The sequence below is a fragment of the Nothoprocta perdicaria genome, unplaced genomic scaffold (genome assembly GCF_003342845.1).
Source record: "Nothoprocta perdicaria isolate Ctin4 unplaced genomic scaffold, notPer1 scaffold_601, whole genome shotgun sequence".
Lineage (NCBI taxonomy): Eukaryota > Metazoa > Chordata > Aves > Tinamiformes > Tinamidae > Nothoprocta > Nothoprocta perdicaria.
This window is the reverse complement of record NW_020455868.1, coordinates 15,855-33,178: the sequence shown is the minus strand read 5'-3', so window position 1 is coordinate 33,178 and position 17,324 is coordinate 15,855. Positions and strand designations below refer to the sequence as shown.

Genomic DNA, 17,324 nt, shown 5'->3' with positions numbered 1-17,324 from the left:
TTCTTTGGACATGCTCCTTCTCCCCAAGGTCTTTCTTGGAGTGAGGAATCCCAAAATTGAACACAGTGTTCCAGGTGTGGCCGCACCAGCGCCAGATGCAGGGGGAGAATGACTTGCCTATTCCTGCTTTTGTTCCTCGCACAAGCCAGGAGGTCTCTGGCCTTTCTGGCTACCTGGGCACACTGCTGGGTCATGTTCAGCCGGGTCTCAACCAACACCCACATATCCCTTTCTTCTGTGCAGCTCTCCAGCCCCTTTGCTTCAAGCCTGGAGAGCTGAATGGGGTTGCTCTGACAGCAGAGCAGGACTCAGCGCTTGGCCATATGGAACCTCCTGCAGGTGACCTCAGCCCACCACTCTACACTGTCCAGATCCCTCTGGGGTGTCCTCCTACCCTCAAGCAGATCAACTCTTCCTCCCAGCTCAATGTTGTCTGCAGATGTGCTGAGCGTGCACTCAATACCCTCCTCAGGATTATCAATAATGATATTAAAAGGACCAGCCCCAATACAGATTCCTGAAAAACACTGCTCGTGTCCAGTCCCCAGGTGGATTTAACTCCATTCACCGTCATTCAGCTCAGTCATTCAGACAGTACTTCTGCCAACAAAAGGACTCCTGTCTAAGCCCTGAGCTGCCACAGCTTCTCCAGGAGAGGACTCCAGTGAGAAGACTCTGCTGTAGAAGTAGAAGACCTCCAGAGAAGACTCTCCCACTCTCCAGTGGGAGACTGTGCCAAAGGCCTTCCTGCAGGCTAAGCAGAGCATGACCACAGCCTTTCCCTCATTCACTAGGTGGGTCCCCTGGTCATAGAAAGGGATCAGGTTGGTCAGGGAGGACCTGCTTTACATGAATCCATGTTGGCTGGGCCTGTTTCTCTGATTATAACTCACATGCTGCCTGTTTGCCCTCCAGGTGATCTACTCTCTAACTTTGATAACTAATAATCTGCTTCATAACATTCCCCAACATGGAGCACAGGCAGACAGGCCTGTAGATCCCTGGATCCTCCATCTGACCCTTCTTGTAGATGGGTGTCACATTGACAAGATTCCGGTCATCTGGGACCTCTCTTGTTCAGCAGGAGCCTTGATAGATGAGAGATCGATTTGGCGAGGATTTCTGCCAGCTCCCTCAGAACCCTTGTGTGGATTCCACCTGGCGCCATACAACTGTGGGTGTCCAAGTGGAGTAGCAGGTCACTGACTGTTAGTCAGTGATTATCAGGGAATTATCAGGCGGGTTATTCTGCTCTCCATAGCTGTCTCCTATGCCAAATGCTGTGGTAACTGTAGGCCCGACCGTGGCCACACCACATTCATGAACACTCTGCTGACTCTGGATGGGGCCGCATTCCAAGCAATTAGTTCAGTTCATGAAGAGTAGGATTTATTGCATGGCAACATTTACCAAGCAGGTTTTGCATGTCAGTGCAGGAGGTTACAACCCGATGGTCGGGTTCGTAGCTACCTCTAATGGACAAATGCGCAGTAATCACTCACCTAAGGAGATGGGAGAGGTCTCTCAACTTCGAGGATGCTCCTCGGACAGTGTCCTGACCGGAGGGGAGACTTCACTGCAGAGTTGCTACTTTCAAGGAGAACCTAACTGAGACTTGCAAAGCCATGCATTAATTCTACACTCTAGTCAAATTGGGAGGTGGAGTAGAAAATGGGAGAGAAAGAGGGAAAGTGCAGGAAAAAGCAAAAGTCTGTTTGGAAAGCTAGGAAAGCATTCTCTAAGCAGAATGGAGGAAGTGGTAAAAGGGAGAGGATCCTGAAAGATGGAGCAGAGAGGGAAAGGACAGAGGTGGCAGAGTGCAGAGCTGGGCTGCCAGCACCCAAGAGGGGCTGGAAAAGAAGTGCAGTGAAGGCAGGGAATGGTTTGTCTGTCTGCAGGATCCTCTCGTGGGCACCTGACACTGGCACCAAGGGCAACCACTTGCTCCTCATGGATCTGCTCTTCTCAGAGTGGGGACCCTGGAGTCTTTGCCCCCAACAAGGCCATCGTCACCATGGGGATCACTCCCTCACAACGGCCTTGTGGGCACGATGGCACTGCCATCACAAAGCCCTTGTGGCTGCTATGGGGAAGGACCCCCATCATGATGCCTTGGTGGTGACCTTGGGAGCCCATTGAAAGTTCTCTAGGAGCAAGCCAGAGAGATTCACATCCTTCCCAAGCACAAGCTGGGGGCCATCGGGGAGAGGAGGGTGTCCTTGGCCACCTGAAATGGAATCACACATGTGCATGGAGAGCATCTGAGCCCCTCTTGGTCTGATAGGTGCATGGACCCTAGAGGCCCATGCAGCTGAGCAGACAGAGGATGCCACCATGATGAGGGCCACTTCTCTCTCCTGGTCCAACCACAGGGTAGAATAGAGCACCAAAGACAGTAAAGTGGCATGTGCACCGCCCTGCATGTCAGGCACCTAAACTAATTCTGAGGTCTCATTTCTATGGCATAATCAAGGTGTCTAGTGCTGTGCCAGGTTCCTACTGTGCCCAGCACAGCCACATTTAGCTGACAAATACAGCACAGGACCTCTAGGAAAGCCACGAGCTCATGAAGTAGCTGCAGGGCAGAAGCTCTGATATCCCTCAAGTGGTTCGTGGCCTATGAACTCAATACTTTTGGTCCCTGACACCAGTTGTCTATCCCCTTTCCCCTGCTTGGTGGCCTGCAAGGACCAGCAAAGCTGCTGCCGGTGGTGGAAACACAGAGAGTGGGTGAAGGCGCTTACAGAGCCTCCTCACAACCTACTGATCTCTCTGTCGACTTTGGAGCGTTCAGCCAGTGCCCCTGGGGTGGTCTTTGCTCTGGCACAGAGATGCACAAAACATGCGTCCAGCAGCAGCAGCCCTGCACATCCTGGCATGCACTGATACAAAAAGGAGAAACATGTCCAAAAGATCGATGTTTTCATTTGACCTTTCAGATACCATAAGTCATACTGCTTTAACATACCCCTTGCAGCAGCTTATTACAAGGTGTAAATGGAGAATACAGAGAGGAAAGGTGGGTTTTTTTTTTCCATGTTTTTGTTTCATTTTGCATTTTAACAACAGCTTGAGGAGGTCCTGCAGCTGAATCCACAGCAAGGGAGTAGGTGCCACGTAGTCATACTTGGAAGTGTGATTTGGAAGCAGAATATAGTCACCCTCCACATATTTGGAAGGAGACTGTTCCCATATACCGACCTCATGGTCATCAACCAGGTGGCCAGGTGGACCAGGCAAGCAAAGAATAGGGAATGCCTCAAGGGAGGAGAAGAAGAATGCAGGGAGAGAGACCAAGTGATGACCTGGGATGACAGGGAAAGGTGCACATGATGTAAAGAAAGGAAACTCCAAAGAGAGCAGCGGGGTGCAGGGAGCTCTGCCTTGAGAAGGACAGAGAGCCAGTGAGGAGTGTAGGGGTGAGGACGAATGGGCAGAGCAAGAGCAGTGGTCTTGTGTAGACCTCTGCTCTGGAGGCCGGAAGAAGCTCTGGCTCTGCAAGGCCTGGGGATTACAGAGCTGGAGGGAGGAAAATTGATCCCGCTCCGCAGGCAGCAGCTCTAAAGTGGGCTCAGAAAGTGGAACTAGAGTTTGGAGGTAAGGATGTTGTTATGGGTGTCCCCATGGAGATGGCCAGGCCATTGTGATGGGGTTTGCATGGTCACCATCAAGGTATAATAATGTGGGTCCATCCCCATGGCGACCACCAGGGCTTTGTGATGACAGTGGCATCGTGCCCACAAGGCCATTGTGAGGGAGCCATCCCCATGGTGACCATGGCCTTGTTGGGGGCACAGACCCCAGAGTCCCCACTCCGAGGAAAGCAGTTCCACGAGGAGCCGGTGGCTGCCCTTGGTGCCGGTGTCAGGTGCCCACGAGAGGATCCTGCAGGCAGACAAGGAGCGGCCGGCGACGCTTGCTCCCAGTGCGCAGACGGGCTCTCAGGCTGGCAGTAGAGCGGGAGCGAGGTGAGCGCTGGGGCTGAAGGGAGAGGCGGCAGCAGGGCTGGGAGCAGCATGGAGAGCACCAGGATGGGCAGCAAGGGCAGCTGTGCTGACATGGGCAGGCAGGAGCTCTTGCCGGGAGGGCTCCTTTATTGCTGGCCCTGGGCATCAGCTCCCACAAAACAACCAATGTGGGTCCTGCCGGGGCCACGCGCATGCTGGCAGCTCTGTGCTGAGCACGAGCAGGGCAGGCCCCAAACAGTCTCAACCTCATCCGTTGTGTGATTCTGTGAGCTGGCAGGCAAGGAAGCCGGGACCCCAGGGACACTGGCCCGTGATGTGCCCCATGGTGCTGTGAGCTCAGCTCCTGCGTGTGCTCCATGCTCGAGTCCTCTGGGGGCTCAGGAGCTCCCGACCATGGGCTTGTTGGGGGCAAAGACTCCAGGATCGACAGGGAGACGAGTAGGTTGTGATGAAGCTCTGGAAGCAACTTCGCCCGCTCTGCATGTTTGGTCAGACATTGTCTGTCTTGGTGGATGTTTGATGTTACTGATTGTTTTAACTGTGTGTTTTATGGTAAGGTGTATTGTGTGAGCGTGTGTCATGGTGGGTGTTGCTGTGTCCCAGCGTATAGTGTTGGTATGTGTAGTGTGTTTTGTATGTTTTGCAGGGTCATGCTTGTGAGTATTAATTGTGTAATGGGCATGTTTTGTAGCTTTTATGTAGTTGTTTTCTGTGAGAGACTTCAAATGTTTTGTGAGACTGTCTTTGCTGTCGTGTGTGTGTGTATTTTGTTGTTTGCTGTGTGTGTAATAATATCTGTTTTCTTTTCTTTTGTTTTTGCTTTTCTTAAGTCTTTTTTTTTTTTTTTTTTTTTTTTTTTTTTTTTTTTTTTTTTTTTTTTTTTTTTTTTTTTTTTTTTTTTTTTTTTTTTTTTTTTTTTTTTTTTTTTTTTTTTTTTTTTGGTGGTTGTGCAGAATATGCTGTAGATATTTAGGTTGTGTGGAGTTTGCATTTTACATCTTGATGTTTCAGTCTTCATGTTTTCTAGTCACCTTCTGGAGCTTGGGAGCTTCTGAGCTCAGGCTGCAGGGGCATTCGCCTCCTTCCTGTGCACACCACAGACCCGCAGCACATGGGAGTCCTCTTGCCTAAGTGCAGGGGAGTGCAGAACATGTCCATCTGGTTGGCAAATACAGCAGGAAAGCCTGAAAAAGCGCAGCGTGTGTGAGGCCTGGAGAGTGCAGAGCTGGAGGGAGGAAAATTCATCCTGCTCCCCAGACAGCAGCTCCCAAGCTGGCTCATAAACTGGGACCAGAGCTTGGAGGGAAAGGATGTGGGGAGGAGTGTCCTCACGGAGATGGCTGGCCAGGACAATGTGATAGGGTCTACCTGATCACCATCAGGGCATCATGATGGGGATCCCTGCCCATGGTGAACGCCAGGACTTTGTGGTGGCAGTGGCATTGTGCCCACAAGGCCATTGTGAGGAAGCGATCTCCATAGTGACCATAGTGACCATGGCCTTGTTGGGGGCAAAGACTGCAGGGTCGACAGAGAGACCAGCAGGTTGCGAGGAAGCTCTGTAAGCAACTTCACCCGCTCTGCATGTTTCCAGCACCAGGAGCAGCTTTGCTGACCCAGCAGACCACCAGGCAGGAGAAAGGGGAGAGCCACGGGGTGCCAGGGACCCAAGCTCCATAGGTGCACATGAGGGGCCCCAGGGTGTTTGTCCTTGAGGCATTCTGTGAGCTCATGGCTTTCCTGGAGCTCCTGTGCTGTATCTGCCAGCAAAATGTGCATGTGCAGGGCACACGAGGAATGTATCACAGCACAAGAAACCTTGATTATGCCACTGCAATGAAACAGCACATTTAACTTAAATGCCTACCATGCAGGGCAGTGTACATGTCACTTTGCTGGGACTGCTGCTCTAGTCTACCCTGTGGTTGGACCAGAAGAGAGAGCTGTCCCTCCTCATGGTGGCATCCTCCATCTGTTCAGCTACATGGACCTGTAGGCTCCGTAGATATATCTGACCAACATGGTCTCAGAGGCTCTCCATGCACATGTGTGGTTCCATTTCTGGTGGCCAAGACATCCTCCTTACCCCCGTGGCCACCAGATGATGCTCGGGAAGGATGGGCATCTCTGGGCCTTTTTCAAGAGAACTTGCAGTCCCTTGCATGTGCCTTGGATCCCACCAGGAACCTCAGGTATAACGTGTTATCATCCATGCAGCTGACTCCAAATCTCTATCTCTAGTGATGAGACACAAGGCCTTAAACAAGGGGCATGCAGGCAGATAGCTCTTCTGTGCTCACCTTGATGTAGCCAAAATGAATCCCACGTCCTCTGGGTCTGTGGTGTGCACAGGAGCGAGATAAAGGCCCCTGCAGCCTGAGAGCTCCTGCAGTGTCATGGTCCTGTCCTGCCCATTCCCCATTCCCGCCCTGGCCCAGCTCTGCTGCCACTCACTGTACTGGACCCACACTCTGAATATTGTCTTGGATTCAAGGTCAGAAGTTTTCTCTCCAAGACCCCTTCACACCCAGTTCCACTAACCTCTCCTCTCAACTATCTCTCCTTTCATTCTCTTGTCTGTTCCCACAGTTCCCTCCACTCTTCTCCCCATAGTACCTCGATCTCACGGTGCTGCTTCCCAGAGCAAGCAGGTGGTTGGGCACACAGGGAGCAGGAGGTGTCTCCACCGTTGCTGTTCTGCTCAGGGTGGGACACAAACCCCACCAAATGGCTTTTCTGAGCTTGATTCTCATTGAGAATGTGCGGCTGTTTCAGGTGCTGGGAGGAACTATGGCCATTTCTGAGGGCACCAGTTGTGTCCAGCAGCACTTCTAGATCCTGCCCCTGCTATTTCTGAGAGTGTGACTCTCCAGCCTCCCTCCCTCATGCTCTCTGTGTCCTCCCTGCTGCTCCTGATATTGCAGAGCTCTGCCTTGCCCCCAAATACCTGTATTTTAAGGTCTACCTTTAGGTGCCTCCACCTTGGGAGACCTCTCCCCTTTGGAGGCTCCGATCTCTGCTCTCCTGACATCTGCAGCCTCCCCTGCAGAAAGACATGAATCTGACATGGTGCTTTAACATGTGGCAGAGCCCTGACCATATAGATGCAGGAGCACTCAACCTCTACACTATGCCTGGACACACTGATAAATGATTCCCAAATCCCCTCTGTGACCTCTAAAGGGATTGTTACAAGATGATGAGCTTTTTGAACTTGAACCTCTGGAAAATGCTGCTCAGCAGGCCCTTACATTGTGCTCCTTCTTCGTCATATTATTGAGACCAGATTTGGAAGAATTGCAGCCTTAACACAGTGTCCTTTATTAGAATAGATTTTATTACAGAGGAGAGAGTGAGGGAGTCAGTCTTGATCCGGCATTAGAAACAGTTTAATGGACCAGGTGAAAGAGAACAATCTGAGAAAAAGTACCGTGCATCCAAGTATTTGTGAAATAATATTATATTTATTATTATTACTAATAAAAGTCACTGTGAAGAATATATGAAGAAATATGAAATATGAATGTATGAAGAAATACCATGAAGAAACAGTGCTCAATCCAGCTGGGATACAGAAGGAGTATGTGTGGAGAGAAATGGCGATTTTACTAGTGCTGAAAAATGTCCATGAAATCCCTTTCCTCAGGCCATCCTTCAGCTCATTATTTTTCATGCTGTAGATGAGGGGACTCAGTGCTGGAGGCATCACCRAGTACAGACCAACTCCAGATCCAGAGCTGGGCAGGAGACRGAAGGGGGCCTTCAGGTGGGCAAAAAATGCAGTGCAGACAAACCGGGAGATCATGGCCAGGTGCTGATTGTGCATGATGCTCTGAGTCATCACAAGGCGTTTCAAATGGCTCACACTACGTGCAGGTGTATCCCTAGATCCACACCAGATTTGGTGTTTGAGGTGTCAGGAACTGCTTCTGCACCTCCCTTCCCTGTGCCTGCAAGGTCCYGCTGAGGCAYCTRCYACCAGCCCCACTTGTGGCAGGAATGCATGACCAGGCAGATAGTGCACAACCATTCACCACTATCAGGACACTGAGCGGCCACAAGGGAGAGCTGAACCCAGCTCTCGTTCCTTAACATATCACGCCAGGAGCTCATTGCCTTGAGCTCATGGTGACCCTCAGATAAGCAACAAGTGCCTTTCTGGCCGAGAGTCATTGAGCAAATTCTTGACTCCAACTTTGGAAGAAGCAGTGCTTCTTCCAGCTTCTTGCAGCTCCGAAGCTCTAAGATCTGCACTGGGGAAATGACCTTTTATGAGAGGTAGAACAGCTCTGAAACACTGAGAGACACATTTATGGAAGGCCTGGGGGTCGGAGAAATTGGATTTATGCCTGAAAAGCAGTCAGACAGATCTGCACAAGTATTATTATCACAGAGAGAATTTCAAAGCACAAAACGTGTCCAACTTAACTTAGAAAGGACTTGGAAAGAGAGAGAGGCACCTCATGGCTTCAAGAGCTTGCACCAATTCTTACTGATTGAACAAGTGGAAGTAGCCTCAAGTTGCACCARTGCAGGTTCAGGTTAGATATTAGGAAAAAAAGACGTCGGGCATTGTATTGAAAGGCTTATGGTTGCACTCAAACATCCTGAAGGTCTTTTCCAACCATAAAGACTCAATGATTCTATTCTGTGAATTGGAGGAGGTTCTTCACTGCCTCCTTGAGCTCGCTGTTCCTCATGCTGTAGATGAGGGGATTCACTGCTGGAGGCACCACTGCGTATAGAATGGCCAGTGAGAGATCCAGAGCTGGGGAGGAGATGGAGGGAGGCTTCAGGTAGGCAAATACTGCAGTACTGATAAAGAGGGAGACCACAGTCAGGTGTGGGAGGCACATGGAAAAGGCTTTGTGGTGACTCTGCTCAGAGGGGATCCTCAGCACAGCTCGGAAGATCTGCACATAGGAAACCACAATGAAAATGAAACATCCAAAAGCTAAAAAATTGCTAACCACAAGAAACCCAAGTTCCCTAAGGTAGGAGTGTGAGCAGGAGAGCTTGAAGATCTGGGGAAGTTCACAGAAGAACTGCTCCACATCATTGCCTTGGCAGACGGGGAATGAAAATATGTTCCCAGTGTGCAGGAGAGCATTGAGAAAACTGCTGCCCCAGGCAGCTGCCACCATTCGGGCACAAGCTCTGGTGTCCATGAGTGTGCCATAGTGCAGGTGTTTGCAGATGACAACGTAGCGGTCATAGGCCATGACAGTTAGAAGACAATACTCAGCTGCAACGAAAAAGAGGAAGAGGTGGACCTGTAAGACACATCCCAAGGAAGATATTGTCCTGGTATTCCAGAAGGAATTGGCCATGGATTTGGGGACAGTGGTGGAGATGGAGCCCAAGTCAAGGAGGGAGAGGTTGAGGAGGAAGAAGTACATGGGGGTGTGGAGGTGGTGGTCGCAGGCTATGGCTGTGATGATGAGGCCGTTGGCCAGCAGGGCAGCCAGGTAGATGGCCAGGAAAAGGGAAAAGTGTAAGAGCTGCAGGTCCCGCATATCTGCAAATGCCAAGAGGAGAAATTCATTGAAGGAGCTGCTGTTGGACATTTTTCTGTCTCCAGCCTTTGTGGATGGTTCAAAGAAGAAAATTTATTGACAAGTTACGAGAGTTTATTTCTAGTTAAAAAGCCAACACAGCCAATGTGCTATAGCATATAGCACAAATAGCCAATACACCTCCCGCATTGCATCTCTTTACTGAGAGTACCTTTGTGCAGCTCCTTGATTGAACTCTAGTTTGAGGTGACTGAGTGTAATGTGAGGATCAAGCACACCTTCAGGGATGTCTGTCCTGCTGTGCAGTAGTGGGAAGGGGACAACAGGGCTTATGAGCTCTGAGATGCACAATCATACAATCATAGAATCATGGAATCATAGACTGCTTAAGGTTGGAAGGGACCTCAGAGGTCATCTAGTCCAATGGTTTGGCACCATTGCCTGGGCACGTCCAGGAGCAGCCGGGGAGCAGCACGAATGCTCCTCAGGAGAGTCAGAAAAGCCCCTGCAATGTCTGTGCCAGCTTCTGCCCCGGGAAGGACTACACGGAGCCACGAAGGGCTGCGAGGGCTTCCCTTGGCCCTGGGCAAGGCGAGGGCAGCTGGGGCTGCAGGGCGGCCCTGGGGAGGATATGTACAGGATATATTGCTGTAAGTGTTCCTAAAGTGTTGTGTTCCATTCATTTAGTGTTCTGTGATCATGACCCTGCCTCCACACACACATCTCCTGTTCCCCTTTTTTATTCCCCATGCTGCATGCGTGTGCATAGAGGCATTAGAGTTGGGCTCTGAATGTGCCTCTCTTTCAAACGGGATTGGCTGTTCCTGGCCTGTGTGGGACTGCAAGGACCTCTGGGGAAAGGGACCCCTGTGACGCGGTGCCAGAGTGTGTCCCAGCCCCGCGGGGCCCTGTGTCCCCCAGGCAATCGTGGAGCAGGGCCCTGCATCTGCAGGCCCCGTGTCCCTGGGGCGCCAGAGCTTCCCTTGGCCTGTGCCTTGGGCCCTGCGCGCACACGTTGGCTGCGGCCCCCTGAGAGCTCGAGAGCTGCCCCGCGCCGGGGCTGGGGCTTCTTCCCCTTGGGGCAGCCCCAGGGCCACATGTCAAAGCAAGTCCCAGAGGGACCTCTGTGCTGGCCCTGGCCTGCCCCTGGGCTCTGAAATCCTGGTGCTCCCCACACACCTGCCGTGGGGATGATTTTGTGTCTGTGCTTGCTGGGAAACAACACGCAACACTTCAGCAATGATACAGGAAGATATATTTAAACAACAACAAGAAGAATGTAACAAACAATCACAAAAAGAATAACAACAACAACAACAACAACTACGTTAACATGAAAGTATATATATATATATATTATCAACAAAACAAGAGTAAACCATGATACAGGAGTATATATTTAAACCAAAAAAAAAAAAAAAAGCAATAACAACAGCAATAAACATAAAAATATAACATAAACTATATCTATAAGAAAAATACTATTAACAAGAACAACTATAAAAACAAATACTACCATAACAATCTATATACAAAATATACAAAGCAAGTCTTTACTTTACTTTACAATATACAAAGCCTTGCATGGCCCGGCGCTTCCTGGCAGCAGCCAGGGCGAAGGTGATCTTGGCCTGCAAGGGAAAAGGAGGCGTTAGCAGGACGAGGAGCAGCTCAGGGGCTGGGGAAAAGAAGGGACAAGCGTGTGCAGAGGCTGCGAGGGCTGTACCTGGCTGCTGTAGCTGGACCACTCCATAGGCTCCGGGTCGCTCAGGGCTGCTCCCCTGTACGAGCTCGGAGCCAGCAGGAGAGAAGGAGTTGTTTGCAGGACAGATCCCTGAGCCCAAAGACTTTGGAGGCAGGGACCCTCCACCTGCAGTGGGAAACAGGAAAAGGGCTGCCAGCAGGGGCAATACCTTGGAGAAAGAGAAGGAGCTCTCCCAATCCATTGCCTCCTCCTGATCGTTGCAGCCAGCTACCGTCTGGGCTCCTGGAGCCTGGCAGAGAGCAGCAGAGCTTGTGGGACTGGTGGCGGCGGCAGCGCTGGCTCTGTGCACGGGGCCTCGTGTCCCCTGCGTGCGCGGGGCAGGCGGTGCCCAGAGGCAGGGCGCCAGGCTGAGGCAGCAGCCCCCGAGTCCTTGGCCGCTCCTGCCCCTGAAGCAGCTCTGCCCCAGCAGCCAGGCCTGCGAGAGCTCCCTGGCACCTCTGGCACCAGCCCTGCGGCTGCTCTCGCACAGCCAAGCTCCGGCCGTCCCCCCGCGCAGCCCCGCGCAGCCCCTGCCTGCGCGCACACTACCTGTCCGCTGCAACAGGAGCTCTCCCACTCCATGTCCTCAACTGCAGAGTTATCCATTACTGGATATACAGAGCCTGCAAGAGAAAAGGAGGCATTGGATTTTGCGCCCCTAAAAACTGAGGTGTCTGTCCCAAGAGCCAACAGCAGCCTCCTTCCCACCCGGAGTCCCTTTGGCATGTGGGGAGCCTTGTGCCAAGCAAAGGAGAGCAAAGGGCCCTGTGAGTGGTGTGAGCGCCAAGTGGCACCCGGGGGGTTTGGGGCCTCCCCTGGGAGGCATCGCGCAGGCTGCCCTGGAGCCCCGCAGCTCCCCTGCCTCTTGTGGGCACCAGCGGTGGCCCCTGGTGCTGCGCAGCCCTGCTATTCACCTGCCCCGGCTGCTCCTTYGGCAGCCGTGGAGCCACTGTGACACGGAGCCTTGGGAAGTATCCGTGTTCCCGTGGCAATAACAGCCCCTCTGGAATGTTCCAACAGGATGTGAGGGGAAGAGCCCTGTACCAGGGACCGGGGGGCATTGTGAGGAAGGTGGTTCGTTTGCGGACTCCCCTTTTGCACCATGAACCTGGTGGCAGAGACCAATGCCTGGCCTTGTACAATGCAGCACTCCTAGTGATACAGTCTAACATATCCTTGATACTGTATCACTGCTAGGGAATACGTCTGATTGATAAGCAACGCGCTGGAGTCTCTCCATTAGTTCCGTGTCTCTCCAAGCCGGAGCCCAGCAGCTCTTCCTATCCCCACCAAGCAATGTCCCATAATCCAGAAGGGCCATGTGTGGGTGAAGTCCTCCCTTGATGGACCCAGCGAGTCATCCCACACACCCGTCCCATCCTGGATGGGCACTTGCCTTCAGGAGCTCCATGGACGTGCTGGAGAGCAGCCCTGCAGAGAGGGACCTCAGCATCATGGTGGATGACAAGATGACCATGAGGCAGCAGTATGCCCTGGTGGCCAAGAAGGCCAACGGGATTCTGGGGTGCATTAAGAAGAGCATCTCCAGCAGGGCGAGGGAGGTGATCGTCCCCCTATACACAGCTCTGGTGAGGCCACATCTGGAGTACTGTGTCCAGTTCTGGGCTGCCCAGTACAAGAGGGATGTGGAGCTGCTGGAGAGAGTCCAGCGCAGGGCTACCAGGATGATCAGGGGCCTGGAACATCTGCCATATGAGCAAAGGCTGAGAGAGCTGGGCCTGTTCAGTCTGGAGAAGAGAAGGCTGAGGGGCGACCTGATCAGTGTCTATAGATACCTCAAGGGAGGCAGTGAGGAGGAGGGGACTGGCGTCTTTTCAGTGGTGGACAGCGACAGGACTAGATGAAACGGCCACAAGCTGAGGCACCAGAAGTTCTACAGGAACTTAAGGAAATATTTAAATAACAGTGAGGGTGCCAGAGCCCTGGCACAGGCTGCCCAGAGAGGTTGTGGAGTCTCCTTCTCTGGAGATGTTTCAAACCCGCTTGGATGCAGCCCTGGGCCACGTGCTCTAGGTGACCCTGTGTGAGCAGGGCTAGATGACCTCTGAGGTCCTTTCCAACCTTAAGCATTCTATGATTCTGTGAGTTCTCACCCCGTCGAGGTGGTGTTACCTAAGTGAAGCAGGACAAGGCAATGGGCAGCTTTTTGCCAGACCTGGCCTCCAGAATAACATGTCTCTAAATAAAAAGTATCTCCTCAGTGAAATACCTCCAGTTTGGCCTTTCTTCTGAAGTTGGGCTCAACAACACACCAACACGCCCAAGGGACTGCAGCATGAAAGGGCCGGCTGCTCTACCTGGGCCCTCTGTGGCTCCAGGGGAGGAGCTCAGAGTCCCAGCGGGATCTTTCAGGGAGCACGGGCTGCATTTGGGGTTCATGTCCCTGGGAGCACTGCCAGTGGAGATGCAGAACGGTCCCTGAATTGCACCCTTGGGGCTGTGGCACAGGTGCCAGGGTTGACGAGAGATGCCCACCCTTGTGGAAGGGAGCCCCAAACGCCGTCCGGAGCCACCAGCGCCAGCGTTGGGGAGCCGCGACGGCTGGGAGGCCGGCGATGCCTGCGGGGGGAAGCAGAGCTGTGGCCGATGGGCCACACGGGCACCGGGCTGCACCTGCCTGTCCCTGGCACCAAGGGCTCCCAAAGGGCTGTGGCCTCAGCATGGAGCCCCCGAGCTCTTTGTGCTGCCGGCCTCGGTGCTGCTCGCTGTCCCAGGCAGCCCTCACACTCCACTCGGCTACGTACCTGGCTCCAAGTCTGGTGTGGGGCTGCAGGAGGACGATGCCTCCTCCTCCTCTTGGGGCTCCAAGGCCTCCTGCATGGGCAGAGCAAGAACACGCACCTGTCGGCCATCAGCTGCTGCCGCTCAGGGTACCGGTGCCCTGGGGTGCCTGGGGGAGAGGGCTTGTGCTTGGGGAGGCTGTCAGCTGCTGCGTGTCCCACGGGAAGGGCCCTGTGGCTGGCAGGGCAATGGGACAGGGCTGGTTGTGGGGCCGGAGCAGCAGGGCTGGGCTGGGGCCGGGACGCCCAGGGGGATGGAGGCAGCCGGGTGTGGGGCACAAGGGGGCTCGTGCACTGGCTGCGGAGGGGGCTGCTGCTGGGGCTGCCCCTTCCCTCCTCACTCGACATCCAGGCCCCAGGGCTGCACATGGCACTGGGTGGAGGGGACGTCAGCCCTGCACCTTTGGCACTCGGAAATGAAGAGAACCTGGCATCTCCCCATGGTGACACCGCAGAGGACAAATGGCTGGGGGTGACTGTGGGGCACCTCGAGCAGGGGGGTCCCATGGGATGGGCAGCTCTGGGCACCCTCTCTCCACCCCCCACACAGTTCACACGCGGGCTCCCTTGGATGGTGGGCACAGGTGACGTGCTGCTTGCTCACCTGGAGAGCAGGGCCTGCAGCCAGGGGAGAAGCCGCTGCCGCCACGTCCTCAGGCAGCGGGTGCTCCAGAGCAGGGCTGTCACTCTCAGGGGGGCCCTTCTCCTGGGATGTCTCTCTGTCTGCGAAGAGGCTTTGGAGGCTGGGTCTGACCCAGGTCATGGACGTTTCCTCCACCTCCTCGCCTTGAAGAACCTCTTCACCATCCTCTTCATCACCATCAGTGTGTCCCGTGTGCTCCTCGTGCCCTGCTTCCAGGGCTCTCTTCCCTCTTCTCCCCTGTCGCTCCCTCCTGGGGGCATGGGCATAGAGGCGCTCCAGCACCTCCCACTTGCCCCTCRCATCCTTGAGGAGCTCCACTTGGGTGATGTCGGGGTTCCACAAGTCATAGAAGGAGTTTCTGGCCAGGAGCTGGAGGAGAGAGGGAGGTTTGTGAAGGGGCTTCATTTCCCCCAGGAATGGCCTCCTGGGCCCGCCGGCGCAGGGACACCCGGGYTGTCCTAGTGCAGGGCAGCAGCTGGCGCCAGCACCACGAGGGTGACGGCTGCCCCAACCATCCCTTGTGCTCACCTGCTTGGGCCGCACGTTGAGYGACCCCAAGGCTGTGAGGAAGAAACGCKGCCCCTCGCCCTCCTCYTCCTCATCCTCRCTCTGCTGYGGGCTCTGCTGCCRCCCCGGGAAGGCGCCTTCTYGCAGCTGGGCCAGGCTGTGCCCGGTGCGCGCCAGGCAGCTGTGCTTGAGCTCCTGCAGCGGCTCCGTGCGGATGCTGAGCACGCCCAGGTAGCGCGCACTGTTGTCCGGGTGCACGTGCAGCAGCTCTCCTCCCAGCTGGCACACGATGCGCGCAGGCTGCGGCTTCGCGCCGGGCCCTGCCCGTGCTGGCCACCGGCGGGCAACCTGCTGCGCCTCTGCCCTCAGCTCCACCACGATCTCCCCAAAGAGGCTCTCCACAAAGGCAGCGGGCTCCAGCAGGGACGAGCACGGGGCCTGCGCGGAGGCCGTTTGTGCGGGTGCGCTGGCAGCAGTCGGGTCTTCTGCAGAGCCCCGCGGTGCCTCTGCGAGGGGCAGCCCGGGCAGTTCAGCCTCCCGGGAAGGCTCTTTGGCTGCCGCTGGGCACTGCTGGGCATCCTGCGGGGCACAAGAGGCTGCTGCTTCCCGGGGCGCCGTGGCAGGCGGCACTGGCCCTTGGGGAAGCTGCAGCTCTGCCCCGGGCACCCTGAGGACGCGCTTAGCTCCGCGTCCTGGCTCAGCACCRGTGCCTCCAGGTGCTGGACCTCGAGCTGCTGGCCACCTGTGGGGAGAAGGAGGCCCGTGATGGAGGCGGCTGCGTGGGGACAAGCGGCKCCTGCAGCRCAGGGAAACTCAGCCCTGTGTCCAAGGGAAGCTCGTGGCTGCACACAGCCCRGCTGAGCTCGGCCCAGAGCTGCTCGCTGCCCCTCAGCACRGAGCTCACAGGGTTTGGGGGGCCCTGGGAGGACCCACATTGGTGTCTTTTGTCCCAGAGAAAATGCCCAGGGCCAGGAACAGATGAGGCCTCCCCARAAGAGCTCACAATTCTCTCCTCATTCCAGCTCCCCTTCCAAACCATCYCCCTGCTCTCCGTGTTGGTGCCATCCCTGGTGCCCACCTCCCCCTCCAGCCCCACCACTCACCTCCCTCACGCACTCTTGTGCGCCRTAGATCCYGTCCATGGACGAGGAGCTCGCGTTCACCTGCTGCTCCTGCTCCATCTCACGGAACCTCTCTGAGGGCCTCTCGCACGGGCACCAAGGGGATCTGCTCCCTGCTGCTCGCGCCGCTCTGCTCAGAGTGAGGACCCAGCAGGGACACGGTCACCATGGGCACTGCCCCATCACAGTGACCTGCGGGCGCGATGCCACCCCCATCACAAAGCCCTGCTGCTGGTGGCCATGGGGATACCAGGCCCCTCGTCCTCGCCTCCTCTCCCCACTCCTCAGCAGCTCCCTGGGGCGCAGCATGAGGTGTCCTCTGCCCAGCTCTGCGCTCCCCGGGCCTCGCAGACGCTGCCCTGCGTCAGGGCTCCAGAGCAGACACCCACCWCAAGGCCACCCTGCTGCTCTGACCCCCATCCTCAGCCCTGCGCCCTCGACTGCCTCCTGCTTCACCCCCACACAGAGCTCCCTGCATCCCGCTGCGGCTTTGGCACCTCCTGCAGCTGCTGGAGCCCCGGGCAGCCGGGGCTGCCCTGCCCTGCCATCCTCCCCCTGCATCCCAGCTCCTTCCCAGCCACAAATCCCCTCCCCACAGGGCTGCAAGGACCTTCCTGGGCCAAGCGCAGCACGGGGGTGACGCAGCACGCGCTGCTGCAGCGGGTTTGACACCCTTCAGCTCCAGGTGCCACCAAGTCCCAAACGGCCACCAGGACAAGACAAAACCCTTGGAGAAAAAAATAATAATAATAAAAAAAAAACATTTGGGGGAGGTGTATTTTAAATGCAAACTCATTCCTGTCAATATATACTGACGTCATAAAACTCAAGGGAACAAAATCCTCCTGTGTCTCCAGGTGTCCAGGTGTCTCTCCCTAGATGCAGACCATTAGGTGACGTACAAGGTGTCATGAGCGGCTCTTGCAGCTCCTGTCCCTGGGGCTGCAGGGTCCCCACTGTGGGCAACTGACACCAGCCCTCTCCTAGGGAGACAGGCCCAGGCAGACGCTGCTTGACCCTGCAC

At 55.0% G+C, this 17,324-nt stretch overlaps 1 protein-coding gene across 1 annotated transcript; it reads right to left on the bottom strand.

Annotated features, from left to right (window-relative positions):
• Positions 1–8,611: 8,611 nt before the first annotated feature.
• Positions 8,612–9,367, bottom strand: LOC112956195 (olfactory receptor 14J1-like). The gene has a single exon (XM_026049699.1). It carries the CDS (start codon positions 9,365–9,367, stop codon positions 8,612–8,614), a length of 756 nt encoding a protein of 251 aa, XP_025905484.1.
• Between the last annotated feature and the right edge of the window lie 7,957 nt (positions 9,368–17,324).

Excerpts from the sequence above, each read along its gene's own strand:
- LOC112956195 (XM_026049699.1), bottom strand. The coding sequence starts at position 9,367 with ATGTACTTCTTCCTCCTCAACCTCTCCCTCCTTGACTTGGGCTCCATC.